The sequence below is a fragment of the Coenobita brevimanus genome, chromosome 53, assembly GCF_032717465.1.
Source record: "Coenobita brevimanus isolate Jiangsu-jjx chromosome 53, ASM3271746v2, whole genome shotgun sequence".
Lineage (NCBI taxonomy): Eukaryota > Metazoa > Arthropoda > Malacostraca > Decapoda > Coenobitidae > Coenobita > Coenobita brevimanus.
Window position 1 is genome coordinate 1,852,516 of NC_137006.1, and position 13,795 is coordinate 1,866,310.

The 13,795-nt window shown below is 40.6% G+C and overlaps 1 protein-coding gene and 1 non-coding gene across 2 annotated transcripts in view; both read left to right on the plus strand.

Annotated features, from left to right (window-relative positions):
* form3 (FH2 domain-containing protein formin 3) overlaps positions 1-13,795 on the plus strand; it is a 49,098-nt gene that overhangs the window by 5,798 nt on the left and 29,505 nt on the right. Inside the window, exons 3-10 of the mRNA XM_080273138.1 lie at positions 1,476-1,635; positions 3,291-3,324; positions 4,649-4,793; positions 6,060-6,257; positions 7,409-7,888; positions 10,346-10,537; positions 11,765-11,826; positions 12,960-13,148. Coding sequence (XP_080129264.1) covers positions 1,476-1,635; positions 3,291-3,324; positions 4,649-4,793; positions 6,060-6,257; positions 7,409-7,888; positions 10,346-10,537; positions 11,765-11,826; positions 12,960-13,148 — 1,460 coding nt within the window. The remainder of the gene's footprint in view (positions 1-1,475; positions 1,636-3,290; positions 3,325-4,648; positions 4,794-6,059; positions 6,258-7,408; positions 7,889-10,345; positions 10,538-11,764; positions 11,827-12,959; positions 13,149-13,795) is intronic.
* On the plus strand, positions 3,359-3,477 carry LOC145400891 (5S ribosomal RNA). The gene has a single exon (XR_013897515.1). It is a non-coding gene; the product is annotated as a 5S ribosomal RNA (ribosomal RNA).

A 13,795-nucleotide genomic window follows, 5' to 3' on the forward strand; every position in this document is an offset into this window, starting at 1 on the left:
TAGACTGCAAAAGGTTGAGAATTTAGGCCATGTTAAGGTGAATGACCCGTAGTTTGTGGCAGGGAGGGCTGGTGGTGGTGGTAGTTGTGGTATGGTATTGGTGGTATAGTGGTGTGTGTGTTGGTGGTAGCTGTGGTAGGGTGATTGCATGTGTGTTGTTTCTTTTTAGTGGTGGTAGTGTGGTACTGTGACTGTAAGTTTGGTGGTAGTTGTGGTAGGGTGATGGTAGTTGTAGTGTAACGGTGTTGGTACTTGTGTGGTGGTTGTGAGTGGTGGTGCTATAAATGCTGGTGTGATGTGGTGTAGGTGGGTTGCAGGTTGATGTTGAAGATGTGGCGTGGGTTGATAAGCGTAGTATTCCTGTGGTATGAGTGGAAGTGACATGATTGGTGGTATTTGTGGTGTGGTGGTGGAAATGTTGCACTAGTGTTTGGTGTCATTGTTGGTAATGGCATAATGGAGTGAAGTAATGATGGTACTGGTGTTGTGGTTATAGGCGTGGTAAGACTGGTTGTGGTGGTGGTGGTGGTGGTGTGGTAATTGCGGTAAGATTGATTGTGATTTATGTTGGTGTGATTTTGAGTGTGGTGTGGTTAGGGGATGGTATTGGTATTTCTTATAAGAGTGGTGGTGGTAGTGATGTGATTTTTAGCATAATGCACTCATGTACCTTGTTTCATGGACTTCAAACAGTATTATTCTTTTTGACCTTAGTTCCATCTCAGGTCGCAGTTTGCCAGTTGGTGTGATATAAACCTTTTCTCCTATTTCAGTAATTGAGTTAATTTTGTATTCATAGACCAATCTAAATATGTTTTGATATACATTGTTTACAGTAACTGTTTCTTATAGATGTCATTCCTGTTTAGTACTGTATGTAGATTAGTTCTCAAACAGTGTATAAAAACAAAAAACAAAAAAAACAAAATCGCCCATCACCACAGCAGTCTCTTAAGGGTGAGCATCACTTACTTTTTTTTTTTTTAATGCAGAGAAGAAGGAACCAAAGGCCAGGAGCCCACAAACCGTTCCTTCCAAGAAAAAATCAAAAATAGTACAAAACAGAGCCAAATTCAAGATCTGTTCATTTCGAGATGCCTGGATACACTACGTTTGAAAGACTGGGGATCATAGGAAGTAGGAAATACAGACAGAAGGAGACAGTTCCAGAGTTGACCTTTTGCATAAATGAAGGACCGGGAGTAATGGTTAACTATCTCATTAGAGAGTTGGACAGAAAAGGGATGAGAGTTTGTTGCTAGACAGGTGCTATGTGCCCGTCGTAGAGGTGGAGGAATGCAAGCTGTCAGTTCAGAGGAGCAGTGACCATTGAAGTAGTGATAGAAAAGAGATAAAAGAGAGGAACTGTGAGAAACTGGTATTCTTTTTCAGCTAATGGCAAGTTATTTTTTTGGCTGAAAGTGAGTCGTAGGACCCTGAGAGTATTTAAAGACAATTCCCTTTCATGCCGGCAGATCCTCAAGGGGGAGCGGTACCGCCTGCGTGTAGTGGTGGAGGAACTACGAGGCGCCTCCACCCCAGAGTACCAGACTGCCCTCGTTGCATTCATCAACTGCATCATCCTATCCACCCAGCAACTCAAGGATCGCATACACATCAGGAACGAGTTTATTGGTAGGTTTGTTGTCCCCTTGTCCCTCTTCACCCGATAGTACAGTTAGGAACCTGTTTGGAACAGTGACTGTTGTGGGAGAAGATTGAGACTCCTAGTTGCCTTCACCTGCTGGATATTTCACCCAACAGCTAATAAAAATCAGGTTTATTGGTAGGATAAGTTTGTTTTACCTTAGATCTTGTGGTTAGTTTTTTTTTTTTTTAGTTACTCCAGGCTCATCATCATACGAACCTGTTGGACTGCAGGCTGAAGTTACCCTCCTCCTGCAGTCCTCCATCTTTCAGTGAATAGGGAGGAGGTTTATGGACAGTTGTAAAGTCCAGGCAGTGGAGCCATCTGGCTATATCAGTGCCACCACATGAAGGCATCCCTGTCTTGTACCCAGCAGTGCAATAGGGTACCTAGTTGTGATATTAACCACTGTGGGTTGTATTCCAGGGGAAGATGAGGGCAACATAAATTGATTGTTTGCCTTAGTTGACCCTCTGGCAGTCAATAAGTATCAGTCCTAAGCCTCCTTGTTCTTGGATAGGATTCTCAATGGTCAGTATTAGAAGTCTGATCTTCCAGAAAGCTCAGGGATTGCAAAGACATCAGGAATAAACCTGCTGGTAAGATTCTCTTTGCCCCCTGTTAATATTTTTACTTTCATTTTTCCAAATACACTGAGGTGGTTTGGACATGTGGAGAGGATGGAGAGTGAAAGACTGACTAAGAGGGTGTATGTGGGTGAGGTGGAGGGAGGGAGAGGGAGGGGTAGACCGAGGATGAGGTGGAGGGATGGAGTTGAGAGGTATATGAGGGAGGGGGGGATGAGTTGGGGGGAGGGGAGTCAAATGGTGGGTGACAGAGTGACTTGGAGGCGTTTTGTCTGCGGCCACCCTTTGCGGGATTAGGGCGTCGGGCTATAGATAGATAGATAGATTTTTCCAGAATGCTAATCAGAGACCATTATGGATTGTTTGCATTTTTAGATGTCTATCCTGGCCAATAAAGATCACGTACACATCAGTAAGGAATTAGTTGCATGTTCCCTGTCTGCCATATACTGTACAAGAGAATTTCATTTTTATAGAGTGGTCTGGGGTACTTTTTAGGAGATTGGAAATAACAGCTGAAGTCCTGGGCTGCACTGATGCTGTGTGTATGGTGATGACCTTTGAAGTACATTATCTTTTATATATAAGATAAATATTGGAACAAGTTATGGTGATGAAAGTGGCAAGGACTGAATAATGTTGCATGAAATTGTTATATGATTATAATGTTACATGAAATTGTTATATATAAAAAACACAGGGACAGTTTTCTTTGTTTTGTTCATGAGAGAATCTTTATTTTTTTAAATTCTAATCTTCAGTACTATTTATTGGACTTACAAAAAATAAAATTCATATACAATACTTGTGTCTGTCACTTTTATTCTGTAAGTAAATGGTTTTATAATCCTAAGCGACTCCTTAGAATTCTGTTACCTGCATTTTCACTCATATACAAACTTTTAATTTTTAATATCCTTGTTTATGCACACTGATTTGTTATAAAGATCGTTAGTTACTGTAAATAGGCAGACTGATTTTTGATAAAGCTCTGTTGCATTGCAGTACGGCAGTTTTTTTTTAATAAGCTAATATTTCTCTTGTTTTCCTCCCAGGTCTGAAGGTTCTAGAAGTCATCAATAGATTAAGGTAACTATGTACTATATTATTATTATTATTATTATTAAACAGCCATACCACGTTGAGTACACTGCTTCCCGTCCGATCAGCGAAGTTAAGCAACGTTGGGTCTGGTTGGTACTTGGATGGGTGACCACCTGGGAACACCAGATGCTGTTGGGATAACGTTCTCCCTACGTGTCAAGTGGGGTTGGTGGAGGATTAGTGCCCCTCCCTGTAAAACAATTAACTCTAAGCCCTTGGCCACCCTGTTTGGGATACATGGCGTCTGGCAATGAAAATGAATGAATTATTACTGTTAATCAGTTTATTTATTTAATTACATTTTTTTGCATTATCCATGATGTGTGGTAATGTCAGGGATAGAAGTTCATCTGTTATGCTGCATCTACTTTACACTTATGGCATATCTATCACTTTTATCTTGAATTCATCATGTCAGAGAGAATCATCTGTGGACAGAGAATCATACAAACCTTCTCTCTTCTAAGTAATATACAGTATTATCCAGGAGAGGAGAGAGACATATAGAAGAGATTAAATTTTTTGATGTCTTCATTTTTGAACTGTATCATTATATTTTCAAATTACCATACTGATATCTTGAGTGTAAATAAATGCATGCTTACATTTGCACAGTACCTTCAAAATATATCTAAATTCGGGTGATTGGTAGTTTTACGAGTGCTGGGACATATTTATTTATTTATTTTATATACTGATTTATGAATTTATTTATTTTTTAAAATGTAAATATTTCTGCATGCATAGTGTATTTTATGTTATTCTTTACAAATTCCTTCTTTATGCTGTATTAATAGAGCTTCAGAAATGCATGTTAATGAGAAGCAACTGTCCACTATTTTCAAAAGTTTATCTGTTTCAAAATGTATGGATTCAAAAATAAATCAAGATAATTTTTAGAATTACAGTATGCATGAGAGACTGACTGGGAGAGTGTGAGTGAGGTGGAGAGGGGGAGGGGGAGACCAAGAATGTGATTGAGGGATGGGGTGGAGAGGTATGCTAATGAGTGTGGTGTGAGTTGGAGGGAGGACAGCCCGATGGGAGAGGGCAGTTGAGGTGGAGGTGATTTGTTTATGGCCACGTCTTCTGGGTTTAAGGCATATGGTCATAAAAAGAGAGATGTAGAAGGTAGGTGGGTAGATTTTGTGTGTGTGTGTGTGTGTGTGTGTGTGTGTGTGTGTGTGTGTGTGTGTGTGTGTGTGTGAAGGGAGAGAGAGAGAGAGAGATGCTAATAGGTGGGTAGATTTTGTGTGTGTGTGTGAGGAGAGAGAGAGAGAGATATGCTACTAATTCTTTTCCCTGGCAGACAAGATGCCGCCGCCGATTCCGACTTAGCGGTACAGATCCAGGTGTTTGACGAGCAGCGCGATGCAGACGAGGCGCAGATATCAGGGCCAGATGGGGTTGACCTCTCTTCACACGTCGACGTTTTCTATGCCATACTGCGGCAGGTGGGGGCACTCTGCTTCTGGTGTATTTATGTTTAGAGTTCATGCGAGTGTGCGTGGGTGTATCCTCTTGATGGCAGTTCTCTAGGTCTTAATCTTGAGCTGCTTGTATTATTCTCCTCAGTCTCCTAACTTGGGGTATTGCCACACCTCTTTCACACACCTGGCCCACAAGGGGTGATTGATAAATTCCTGGCCAAAGGTAGGAAATAAGCTATACAGTTTTGAGTAAATTCGCTTGCAGTTCAGTTTGTTGAATGATTATGCTGAAGATTTGAAATTCTTAACCAGAGTTGTTTTTCTGCTACAGGTAATTAAATCTTCAAAGTCAGCAGGAAACTGTACTGTATACTTGTAATGGTTAATGTTTTTCCATTTCTTCAGGACCTGCTGACTTTCAAGATTTAATTATCTAACAGAAAAAAAAAAAAAATCAAGTTAATGCCTTAAAACTTTGTGTAATAATTCAAGAAACTGAACTGCATGCACATACTGTACACTGAAAACTGTATCGCTCATCTTCTACCTTAGGTCGTGTAGTTATCAACCACCCCTCATATTTCACACACTTGCCTCACACTTGTTTCATTCCTGTCTCACACACCTGCCTCGTATACTTGCTTCACGCCTGCCCCACACTTGTTTCATTCCTGTCTTACACACCTGCCTCACATATTTGCTTCACATTTGCCCCACACACTGATGCATGTGATGATACAGCAGTGGGTAGGAATATTTCTCCTTGTTTAGGTTGTACTCGCTGTTAATGAAACTTACACAGTATTCTGAATAATTTGTCAGGTTCCAGTTATCACACTACTGACCTTTAAAATTTATTGTTTGCTATGTTTATCATAAGGAAGAGAATTGATATTATAGTTCTTTCACCTTATTTGGCCCAGATTCTTGTTCTTTTGCACTATATTTGACATTGTTTAGTGGTAGAAGTAAAGGCATACTAATGCTGTACATCCCCTTTATTTTTTTTTTTTTTAATTATTTTTTTTTTTTTAGCATTTCCATGTGACTGGCATCGTATTCCAGTATTTATTGATACAACTTGGCATTCAGTACGGAGGGATGGCAGTTTTAGGCCAAGTTTAAGAGAAAGAATATATGGGAAAATTATAGGTACCAGCTGAAATTTGATAGGTTTGTGTATGTGTGTGTGTGTGTGTGTGTGATATACTGTGTACATAAAGGCAAAAAAGATATTAAGAAAGGCAACTTATACTAATGACTTTTTACAAACTCGTGCCATGTTGGCAGGTTGTGGAGACGCCCCAGGAGGTTCCATTCCTGGCGGTGCTGCAACACCTGCTGAGGATTGACCCCCGGGAGCCTGTGAGTGACCTGATGTGGGAGACGGCGGAGAAACTGCTGCATCGCGCCACACTCCTTGAGGATGCTAAGGAATCTGCCAGGCTCCTCCGTGCTCCCTCCCACCGCTCACTCACAAAGCTCAAGGTTTGTTGCTGAGATATTTAAGACCTTCACCATCATAACACCTTCCTGTTTAACTTTGTTCTGATAATTTTTTTCAACTTGGGAAAGACTTGTTAAACTGCAAGGATTTGATACAGTCTTCCTTAACCCTGTTAGTGGAACAGATCTTTCCCAGGGTGCATAGGATTGTCTAGAGATTGCAAGAGTAAGCTGAAAATAATACATTGTTAGACTGAAGGAGTTAACCCCTTTACCTCTCTCACTCACAAATGCAGTTACTCCAACATAGATTTCCTCCTGCACTTCTCATCCCGTAGTGGTCCAGTATATAATAATTTGGATGGTGTTCAGAGAGAGTTAAATACATGAATAATGGAGAGAGAGAGATGGTGTTGGTACAGAATGGTGAAGGATGGAATGTCTTGAATCTAATGTATGTAGATGTTTTAGTGCTGCATGCAGATAGTGGACAAGAGCTTGGTAGACTGGTGCAGAGTTTTGTAGATATCTGAGAGTGTCATGCCTTGAGAGTAAATGTGGAAAGTGATGTTTGTTGGGAGAGAATTTGACTCCCATCGTGAAGTTACAGTGAATGGAGTGAGACCTGAATTTGTAAATGTCTGAGGTACCATTTGGGTCCTTTGCACTCAGGTTTGAATTCCCAGGAGTTCGGTTAATTTGTTTATCGTTTATGAAGGCGCCAATGTGCATGCATGAATTGGCCCTGGTCACCTAATGATGGCTGTCCGTGCTGCTCAGTCTTTGGCAGCCTCCATATGCAGTCCCTTATCCCTGAGGTCACATTCAGTGACCTCATCCCAGGTCGTTTTTGGTCAGCCCTTCGCAGCCTTACCCCCAACGTTCACATTTCTCACATTCCACACACTCATGTCATCCTCCATCCTCCCCACATGCCCAAACCATCTCAATCTACCCCTCCTCATCACAACACCAATACATTGCAGTCCCATCCTTCCTCTCAACTCTTCAATTGCAATCTTAGTCCTCCCAGGCCTTGCATTCAAGGATGCACTACACATCCACCTAATCATTGTGAGTTCCTTACATTTGTGCCATGTCCCACCTCATCTTATCCTTAGGTGGGACAAAGTATAGAGTGATGATGATGATAATGGTTATGATGATGATGATGATGATGATTCACTCCCCAGGTTGGTGGTTGCCTGTGTTCCTGTCACCGAGACGACCCCAAATCCCGGAAACACTCCCTTAATCTAGCTTTGGGCAGCCACCCACAGCCTCCCTCCACTGTCACCTCCCCTTCCTCCACTGACCCCACCCCACCTCTGCCCCCACCACCCCCACCACCACCCCTGGGAGGACCCCCACCACCACCCCCACCTCCGTTACCTCCAGGATGCGGGCCCCCACCTCCCCCTCCACCTCCTGGGGGCCCTCCACCTCCCCCTCCACCACCAGGGGGAGCTCCATTACCTCCACCCCCACCAGGAGGGCCCCCACCTCCCCCACCACCCAGCGGAGGCCCCCCACCTCCACCCGGGGCCAAGAGAGCCAACGGGGCGGGGCCTGGTTCTGCCCCGGAGGTTAATATCAACCTGCCGCAGATGGACACACCCAAACCACGCGCCAAGATGAAGACATTTAACTGGAACAAGATACCCAATGCTAAGGTAGGTAGAGGGGAGGGAATTTACATGTCTTCCTCTCACATACCACATCCATGATAGCTATAGTTCTTTCACCTTAACTTGGCCTAAATCTTCGCCATTTTGCAGCTTTATACCTTGGTGTGGCCCCGAGTTTCATCCCATTGCACAGTAGCAGAAAAAGACACTGCATTGGTTTTTGCATCCTTTCCATAGCACTTCTTTGTTACTAGCATCATATTCTAGTGTTGATCTAATGGTACAACTCAGCATTCAAAATAGAGAGATGGGTAATTTGAAGCCTAGTTAGAGTAAAAAGAAAATAGTTACACATGCATATTATTATTATTTTGTTAATTTCCCCTGCCCTTTGTGAAAAAAAATGTGGATAGGATGATGATGATGATGGTGGTAGTGTTGGTGATGATATTTATTTATTTATTTTATCATCCACTCACTCAGTGTAATGCTGCTCTCAGGTGTCTGCCCTGTCCTCTCCTCCATCCTTCTTTCCTTCCATCTTCTTCTATCTTTCTTTCCTTCATTCTTTCCTAGTCCTTCTGCCTACGGGTGACTTTACACTCCCTCTTCTGTCTTTGATTCCTTCATTCTTTCCTCTTCCTTCTGCCTGTGGGTGACTCTACACTGAGTGACAAGTCAAATGGTTTCCTGTACACCAGGAAACTATTTACTATGCTGGGTGGTAACCATATAACCAAATTTTGGCGCCTGGTGGTTTAGTGGGTAATTATTGTGCTTCAATCAGATTGAGCCGGTGAAGGTTTATATCCAAGGGGTGGTTGGGGTTTATTGCTCACGTAATGCCACTCAGGGATGAGTGAGGCTGGTCACTCTCATCTTAAATGTCAGGACCAACTGCCTAGCCCCGGGCTCCTACGCTCCTCATGGGGCAACGTAGGATTGGATGATGGATGGATGGATGAATTTTCTGTTGTACAATTCGAAGTTCTTTTTTCCTTTCCTATATTTTTGAATTTCCTCACACGCTGTGATAGAAAATTTGGGTGTGATGATGATGATGTTTGTGATTGACGGGGATAATAATGATGATTGTGATTAGAATGACAACAGTGATGATGATGATGATGATGGTGATGAAGATGGGGCTAAGAATAATGATGATAAATGATGGAGATAAGAATACTGGTGATGATGATGATGGAGATAAGAATAATGATGATGATGATGATGATGGAGATAAGAATAATGGTGATGATGATGATGGAGATAAGAATAATGATGATGATGATGATGGAGATAAGAATAATGGTGATGATGATGATGGAGATAAGAATAATGATGATGATGATGATGATGATGACAGTGATGCAGATGGGGTTAAGAAAAATGATGATGGAGATAAGAATAATGGTGATGATGATGATGGTAATGATAAAGATGGGATAAAGAATAATGATGATGATGGAGATAAGAATAATGATGATGATGATGATGAGAATGATGGTGATGATGATGGAGATAAGAATAATGGTGATGATAATGATGATGGCGATGATGATGAAGATGGGATAAAGAATAATAATGATGATGATGCCAGAGATAAGAATAATGATGATGATGATGGTGATGATGATGATGATGAAGATGGGATAAAGAATAATGATGATGATGCCAGAGATAAGAATAATAATAATGATGATGATGATGAAGATGGGATAAAGAATAATGATGATGCCAGAGATAAGAATAATAATAATGATGATGATGATGATGATGATGAAGATGGGATAAAGAATAATGATGATGATGCCAGAGATAAGAATAATAATGATGATGATGATGAAGATGGGATAAAGAATAATGATGATGATGCCAGAGATAAGAATAATAATGATGATGATGAAGATGGGATAAAGAATAATAATGATGATGATGCCAGAGATAAGAATAATAATGATGATGATGATGATGATGATGAAGATGGGATAAAGAATAATGATGATGATGCCAGAGATAAGAAAAATAATGATGATGATGACAGTGATGAAGATGGGGTTAAGAATAATGATGATGATGATGGAGATGAGAGTAATGGTGATGATGATGATGATGGCAGTGATGATGAAGATGGGATAAAGAATAATGATGATGATGATGATGGAGATAAGAATAATGATGATGATGCCAGAGATAAGAATAATGGTGATGATGAAGATGGTGATGATGATGAAGATGGGATAAAGAATAATGATGATGATGATGAAGATGGGATAAAGAATAATGATGATGATGATGAAGATGGGATAAAGAATAATGATGATGATGATGAAGATGGGATAAAGAATAATGATGATGATGATGAAGATGGGATAAAGAATAATGATGATGATGGAGATAAGAATAATAATGATGATTATTATATGATGATGATGGAGGTAAGAACAATAACAATGATGACAGTGCAAATTACAGTAAAAGATTCCGTGACTCCATTCGCAGGTGCTGGCCAAGAACAACGTTTGGTCAACACTGGCGAGACGACACAAGAACTCGGTGTGCTCGGCCTTGGACTGGGAGGAGATGGAGGGGCTATTCTGTCAGCAGGCCGCCCCGTCACCCTCACCAAGCTCACCCTCCAAGAACCAAAACGACTCCAGAGACGAGGAGAGGAAGAGGAAGGAACCGTCGGAGGTGAGTAGTGGTTGTTTTGTTTTGTTTTGTTTCGTTTATAAGGGCAAAATGACTCCAGAGATGAGGAAGGAACAATCCGAGGTGAGAAGTGATTGTTTCTTTTGGTCTATAAAGGCTCCAGCATGCTTTGTCACCTAATGGCAGCTCTCCTTGCTGCTCGATCTCTGGCAGCCTCCCTATTCAGTCCCTTATCCCAGAGGTCACACTCTATGACCTCATCCCAGGTGTATTTTGGTCTGCCTCTTGCATTCTTTTTCCAAACTTGTGAGGCCTTGGCTTATTTTTGGCTGAGTTGATGGGCAGGTGTGTTCAAATTGGAGGATTGATTTGACTAGTAACCAGGGAGACTCATTCCTACCTCATAGCTAAGGCTTATTGAATATCGTGCCATCTTGACTTGGTATTGAAGTTGTGGGAGTGGCACAGTTGTATCAGGTGAAGGCAGACCAGTTGCAGTAACCTGGGAGACTCATTCTTTTGCCATATCTAAGCCTCATCTAATTTCTTACAGTCGTAAGTTAGTATTCAAGTTGTAATGAGAGTTGTTCAGTTCCATCAGGTGAAAATGAACCAACTGAAGGAAGATATGGATAACAGAATGCATACAGGATTCAGTTAGAGATCATGTACCGGTAGCGTATTTTTAGAACACCTTTATTGTTTGTTTACGTATGAGTGTAAGAATCTGGTGAGTTTGTTTTCCCTTATGTGATTGCAACTTTTTTTTTTTTATGTTTTTGCAATAAGAGATGATTCCTAAGCAAAATGAAATTGTCTGAAAATACCAAGAATAAAATGTAATATCATCGTGCTGAAAAGATAAATAGAAAATTTTTTCAACCCCCTGATATTTTTTTCTACATTTTCATTGAACCTTGATGATGATACATATATTTGTGGGCTTGCCTTTGGTTCCATCTTCCTTGCAATAAAAAAAAAAAAGAGAGAGAGAGAGAGAGACCCATCACAGCAGAGGAGTAAGATACATCACATTTCACCTTTTCTTTACAAGGAATTTCCCCAGTGCTATATAAAATTTTTGACCAGGGAGATTCCTTTATGAGGCAAATAAATCTTCAGCCATTAAAAAAATAATAATAATAGCAATAATAATGACTAGATGATGATGATGGCAATAATTGTACTGGGGGATTTAAGAACTGCATTGTAAGGTAAAAAAACAGTTTGCTAATTATTAAATATTTTTTTTCTTCTTCCCCTTTTCAGATCAACCTCCTGGATGGCAAGCGTTCCCTCAACGTCAACATCTTCCTCAAGCAATTCAGAGTGTGAGTGTTTCTATGCTGATGTTTGATGTGACATTGTGAAGGCAGGTGGTTTTGAGTAGGGTGGGGAAGTGAGGTTAGATTAAGTTAGATTGTGAAGGCAGGTGGTTTGAAATAGGGTTAGGAAGTAAAGTTAGGTTATGTTAGATTATGAAGGGAAGTGATTTGAAATAGGGTGAGGAAGTGAGGTTAGATTAGGTTAGATTGTGAAGGCAAGTGGTTTTAATTAGGGTTAGAAAATGACTATAGATTAGATTATGAAGGGAAGTGGTTTGAAGTAGGGTGAGGAAATGAGTATATGTTATATTATGAAAGGAAGTGGTTTTAAATAGAGTATGAGGTTAGATTATGTTAGATTATGAAGGGAAATGGTTTTAAATAGGGTGAGGGAGTGAGTTAGAGTATGTTAGATTATGTAGGGAAGTTGTTTTAAGTAGGGTGAGGAAGTGAGTGTATGTTAGATTATGAAGGGAAATTGTTTGAAATAGGATGAGGAAGTGAGGTTAGACTAGGTTAGATTATGAGGGGAAGTGGTTTGAAGTAGGGTTAGGAAGTGGAGTTAGATTTTGTTAGGTTATGTAATGTTAGGATAAGCTATTAGATTATGTTACATTAGGTTAGAGTATGCTATCTAGGTTAGGGTGGCCTGTTTGGGTATGTTAGGCTACATTGATATAAGATAGATTAACGTTATGTTAGGGTTGTCCTGGCTATCTTGATGTTGGGTTAGGTTAGGATGGTCTGCTTCAATATTAGGTTAGGTTAGCATGGTGTTAGCTTGGGATGGGATGGTTACTCACCCCATCTAGTAGTGAGAAACAGGATGAAAATTGTACCGATGATGATAGAATTGCACTATTTTAGATTAGGGTAGCTTGATGGTAAGTTTGCTTTGGATGGTTTGAAGTTAGTATGCTTTGGTGAGCTTTGGGTAGTGTGAAGTTAGTGTGCTTTGTTGAATTTGGCTCTGTTTATTATCTTGTTTTTATTTTTTCTTGGAGGGAACAATTTGCAACTTCTAGTCTTTGGTTCCTTCTTCCTTGCATTATTTAAAAAAAAAAAAAAAAAAAAAAAAGGTGAATATGAAATGTCAAGCAGGAGGAACTCTGACCCTCTTTTACCCATATTTTCCCCAGATCCAATGAGGAGATAATGGAAATGATCCGTGGGGGAGAACACGCAGACATTGGTGCGGAGAAACTGCGTGGCCTCCTCAAGATCCTTCCCGAGAGTGACGAGGGGGAGATGCTGCGAGGGTTTGAGGGTGACCGGTCCAAGCTGGCCAGCGCTGAGAAGTTCTTGTTGACGCTCATGGCTGTGCCACAGTAAGTGCTAAAACGTTTTAGTGCTTCAGTGGTGTTTGGTGGTCTAGTGATTTTAGGTACCAGGCTGAGATGAAATTTTGCATATTGGTGAATGTCTCTTAAGATATGGAAATTTTTTCATCCATATAATGCCAGGATTTATCTTTGTTTTGCAGTAATCATCTGATTATCATAATTATCCAGATACATCTTTAGCTGTCAAACATTTAATTCCTTCAGTTCAGGGATGTCTTTACTTATTTATTTATTTTCTTCTGGCTTCTGCCAAGCGGTTTATTTAGCTTGGGAGAAACCTCCACAGGCTGTAAGGGTAAGAAACTGTTTCAATAACACCTTCATTTTAAGGATGTCTGTTTTTGTTCATTCTGTTGCTTGACAAATTTAGTGGTAGCCCATCATCCACTTGATATAATGGTGCCTTCAGTGACACTACAGTGATTGACAAACCAAAAGGTTTCCCACAAACTAGGAAACCAATTACTACAATCGGTGGTAACCATATAACCATATGATGCTTGTGGTGTTGTGGGTTATGGTGCTCCAACTGGGTTGGGCTTGCAAGGGTTTATATCCAAGGAATGGTTAGAGTTTATTGCTCACATAATGCCACTCGTACAATTGAGGCCGATCACCCTTACTTTAAATGT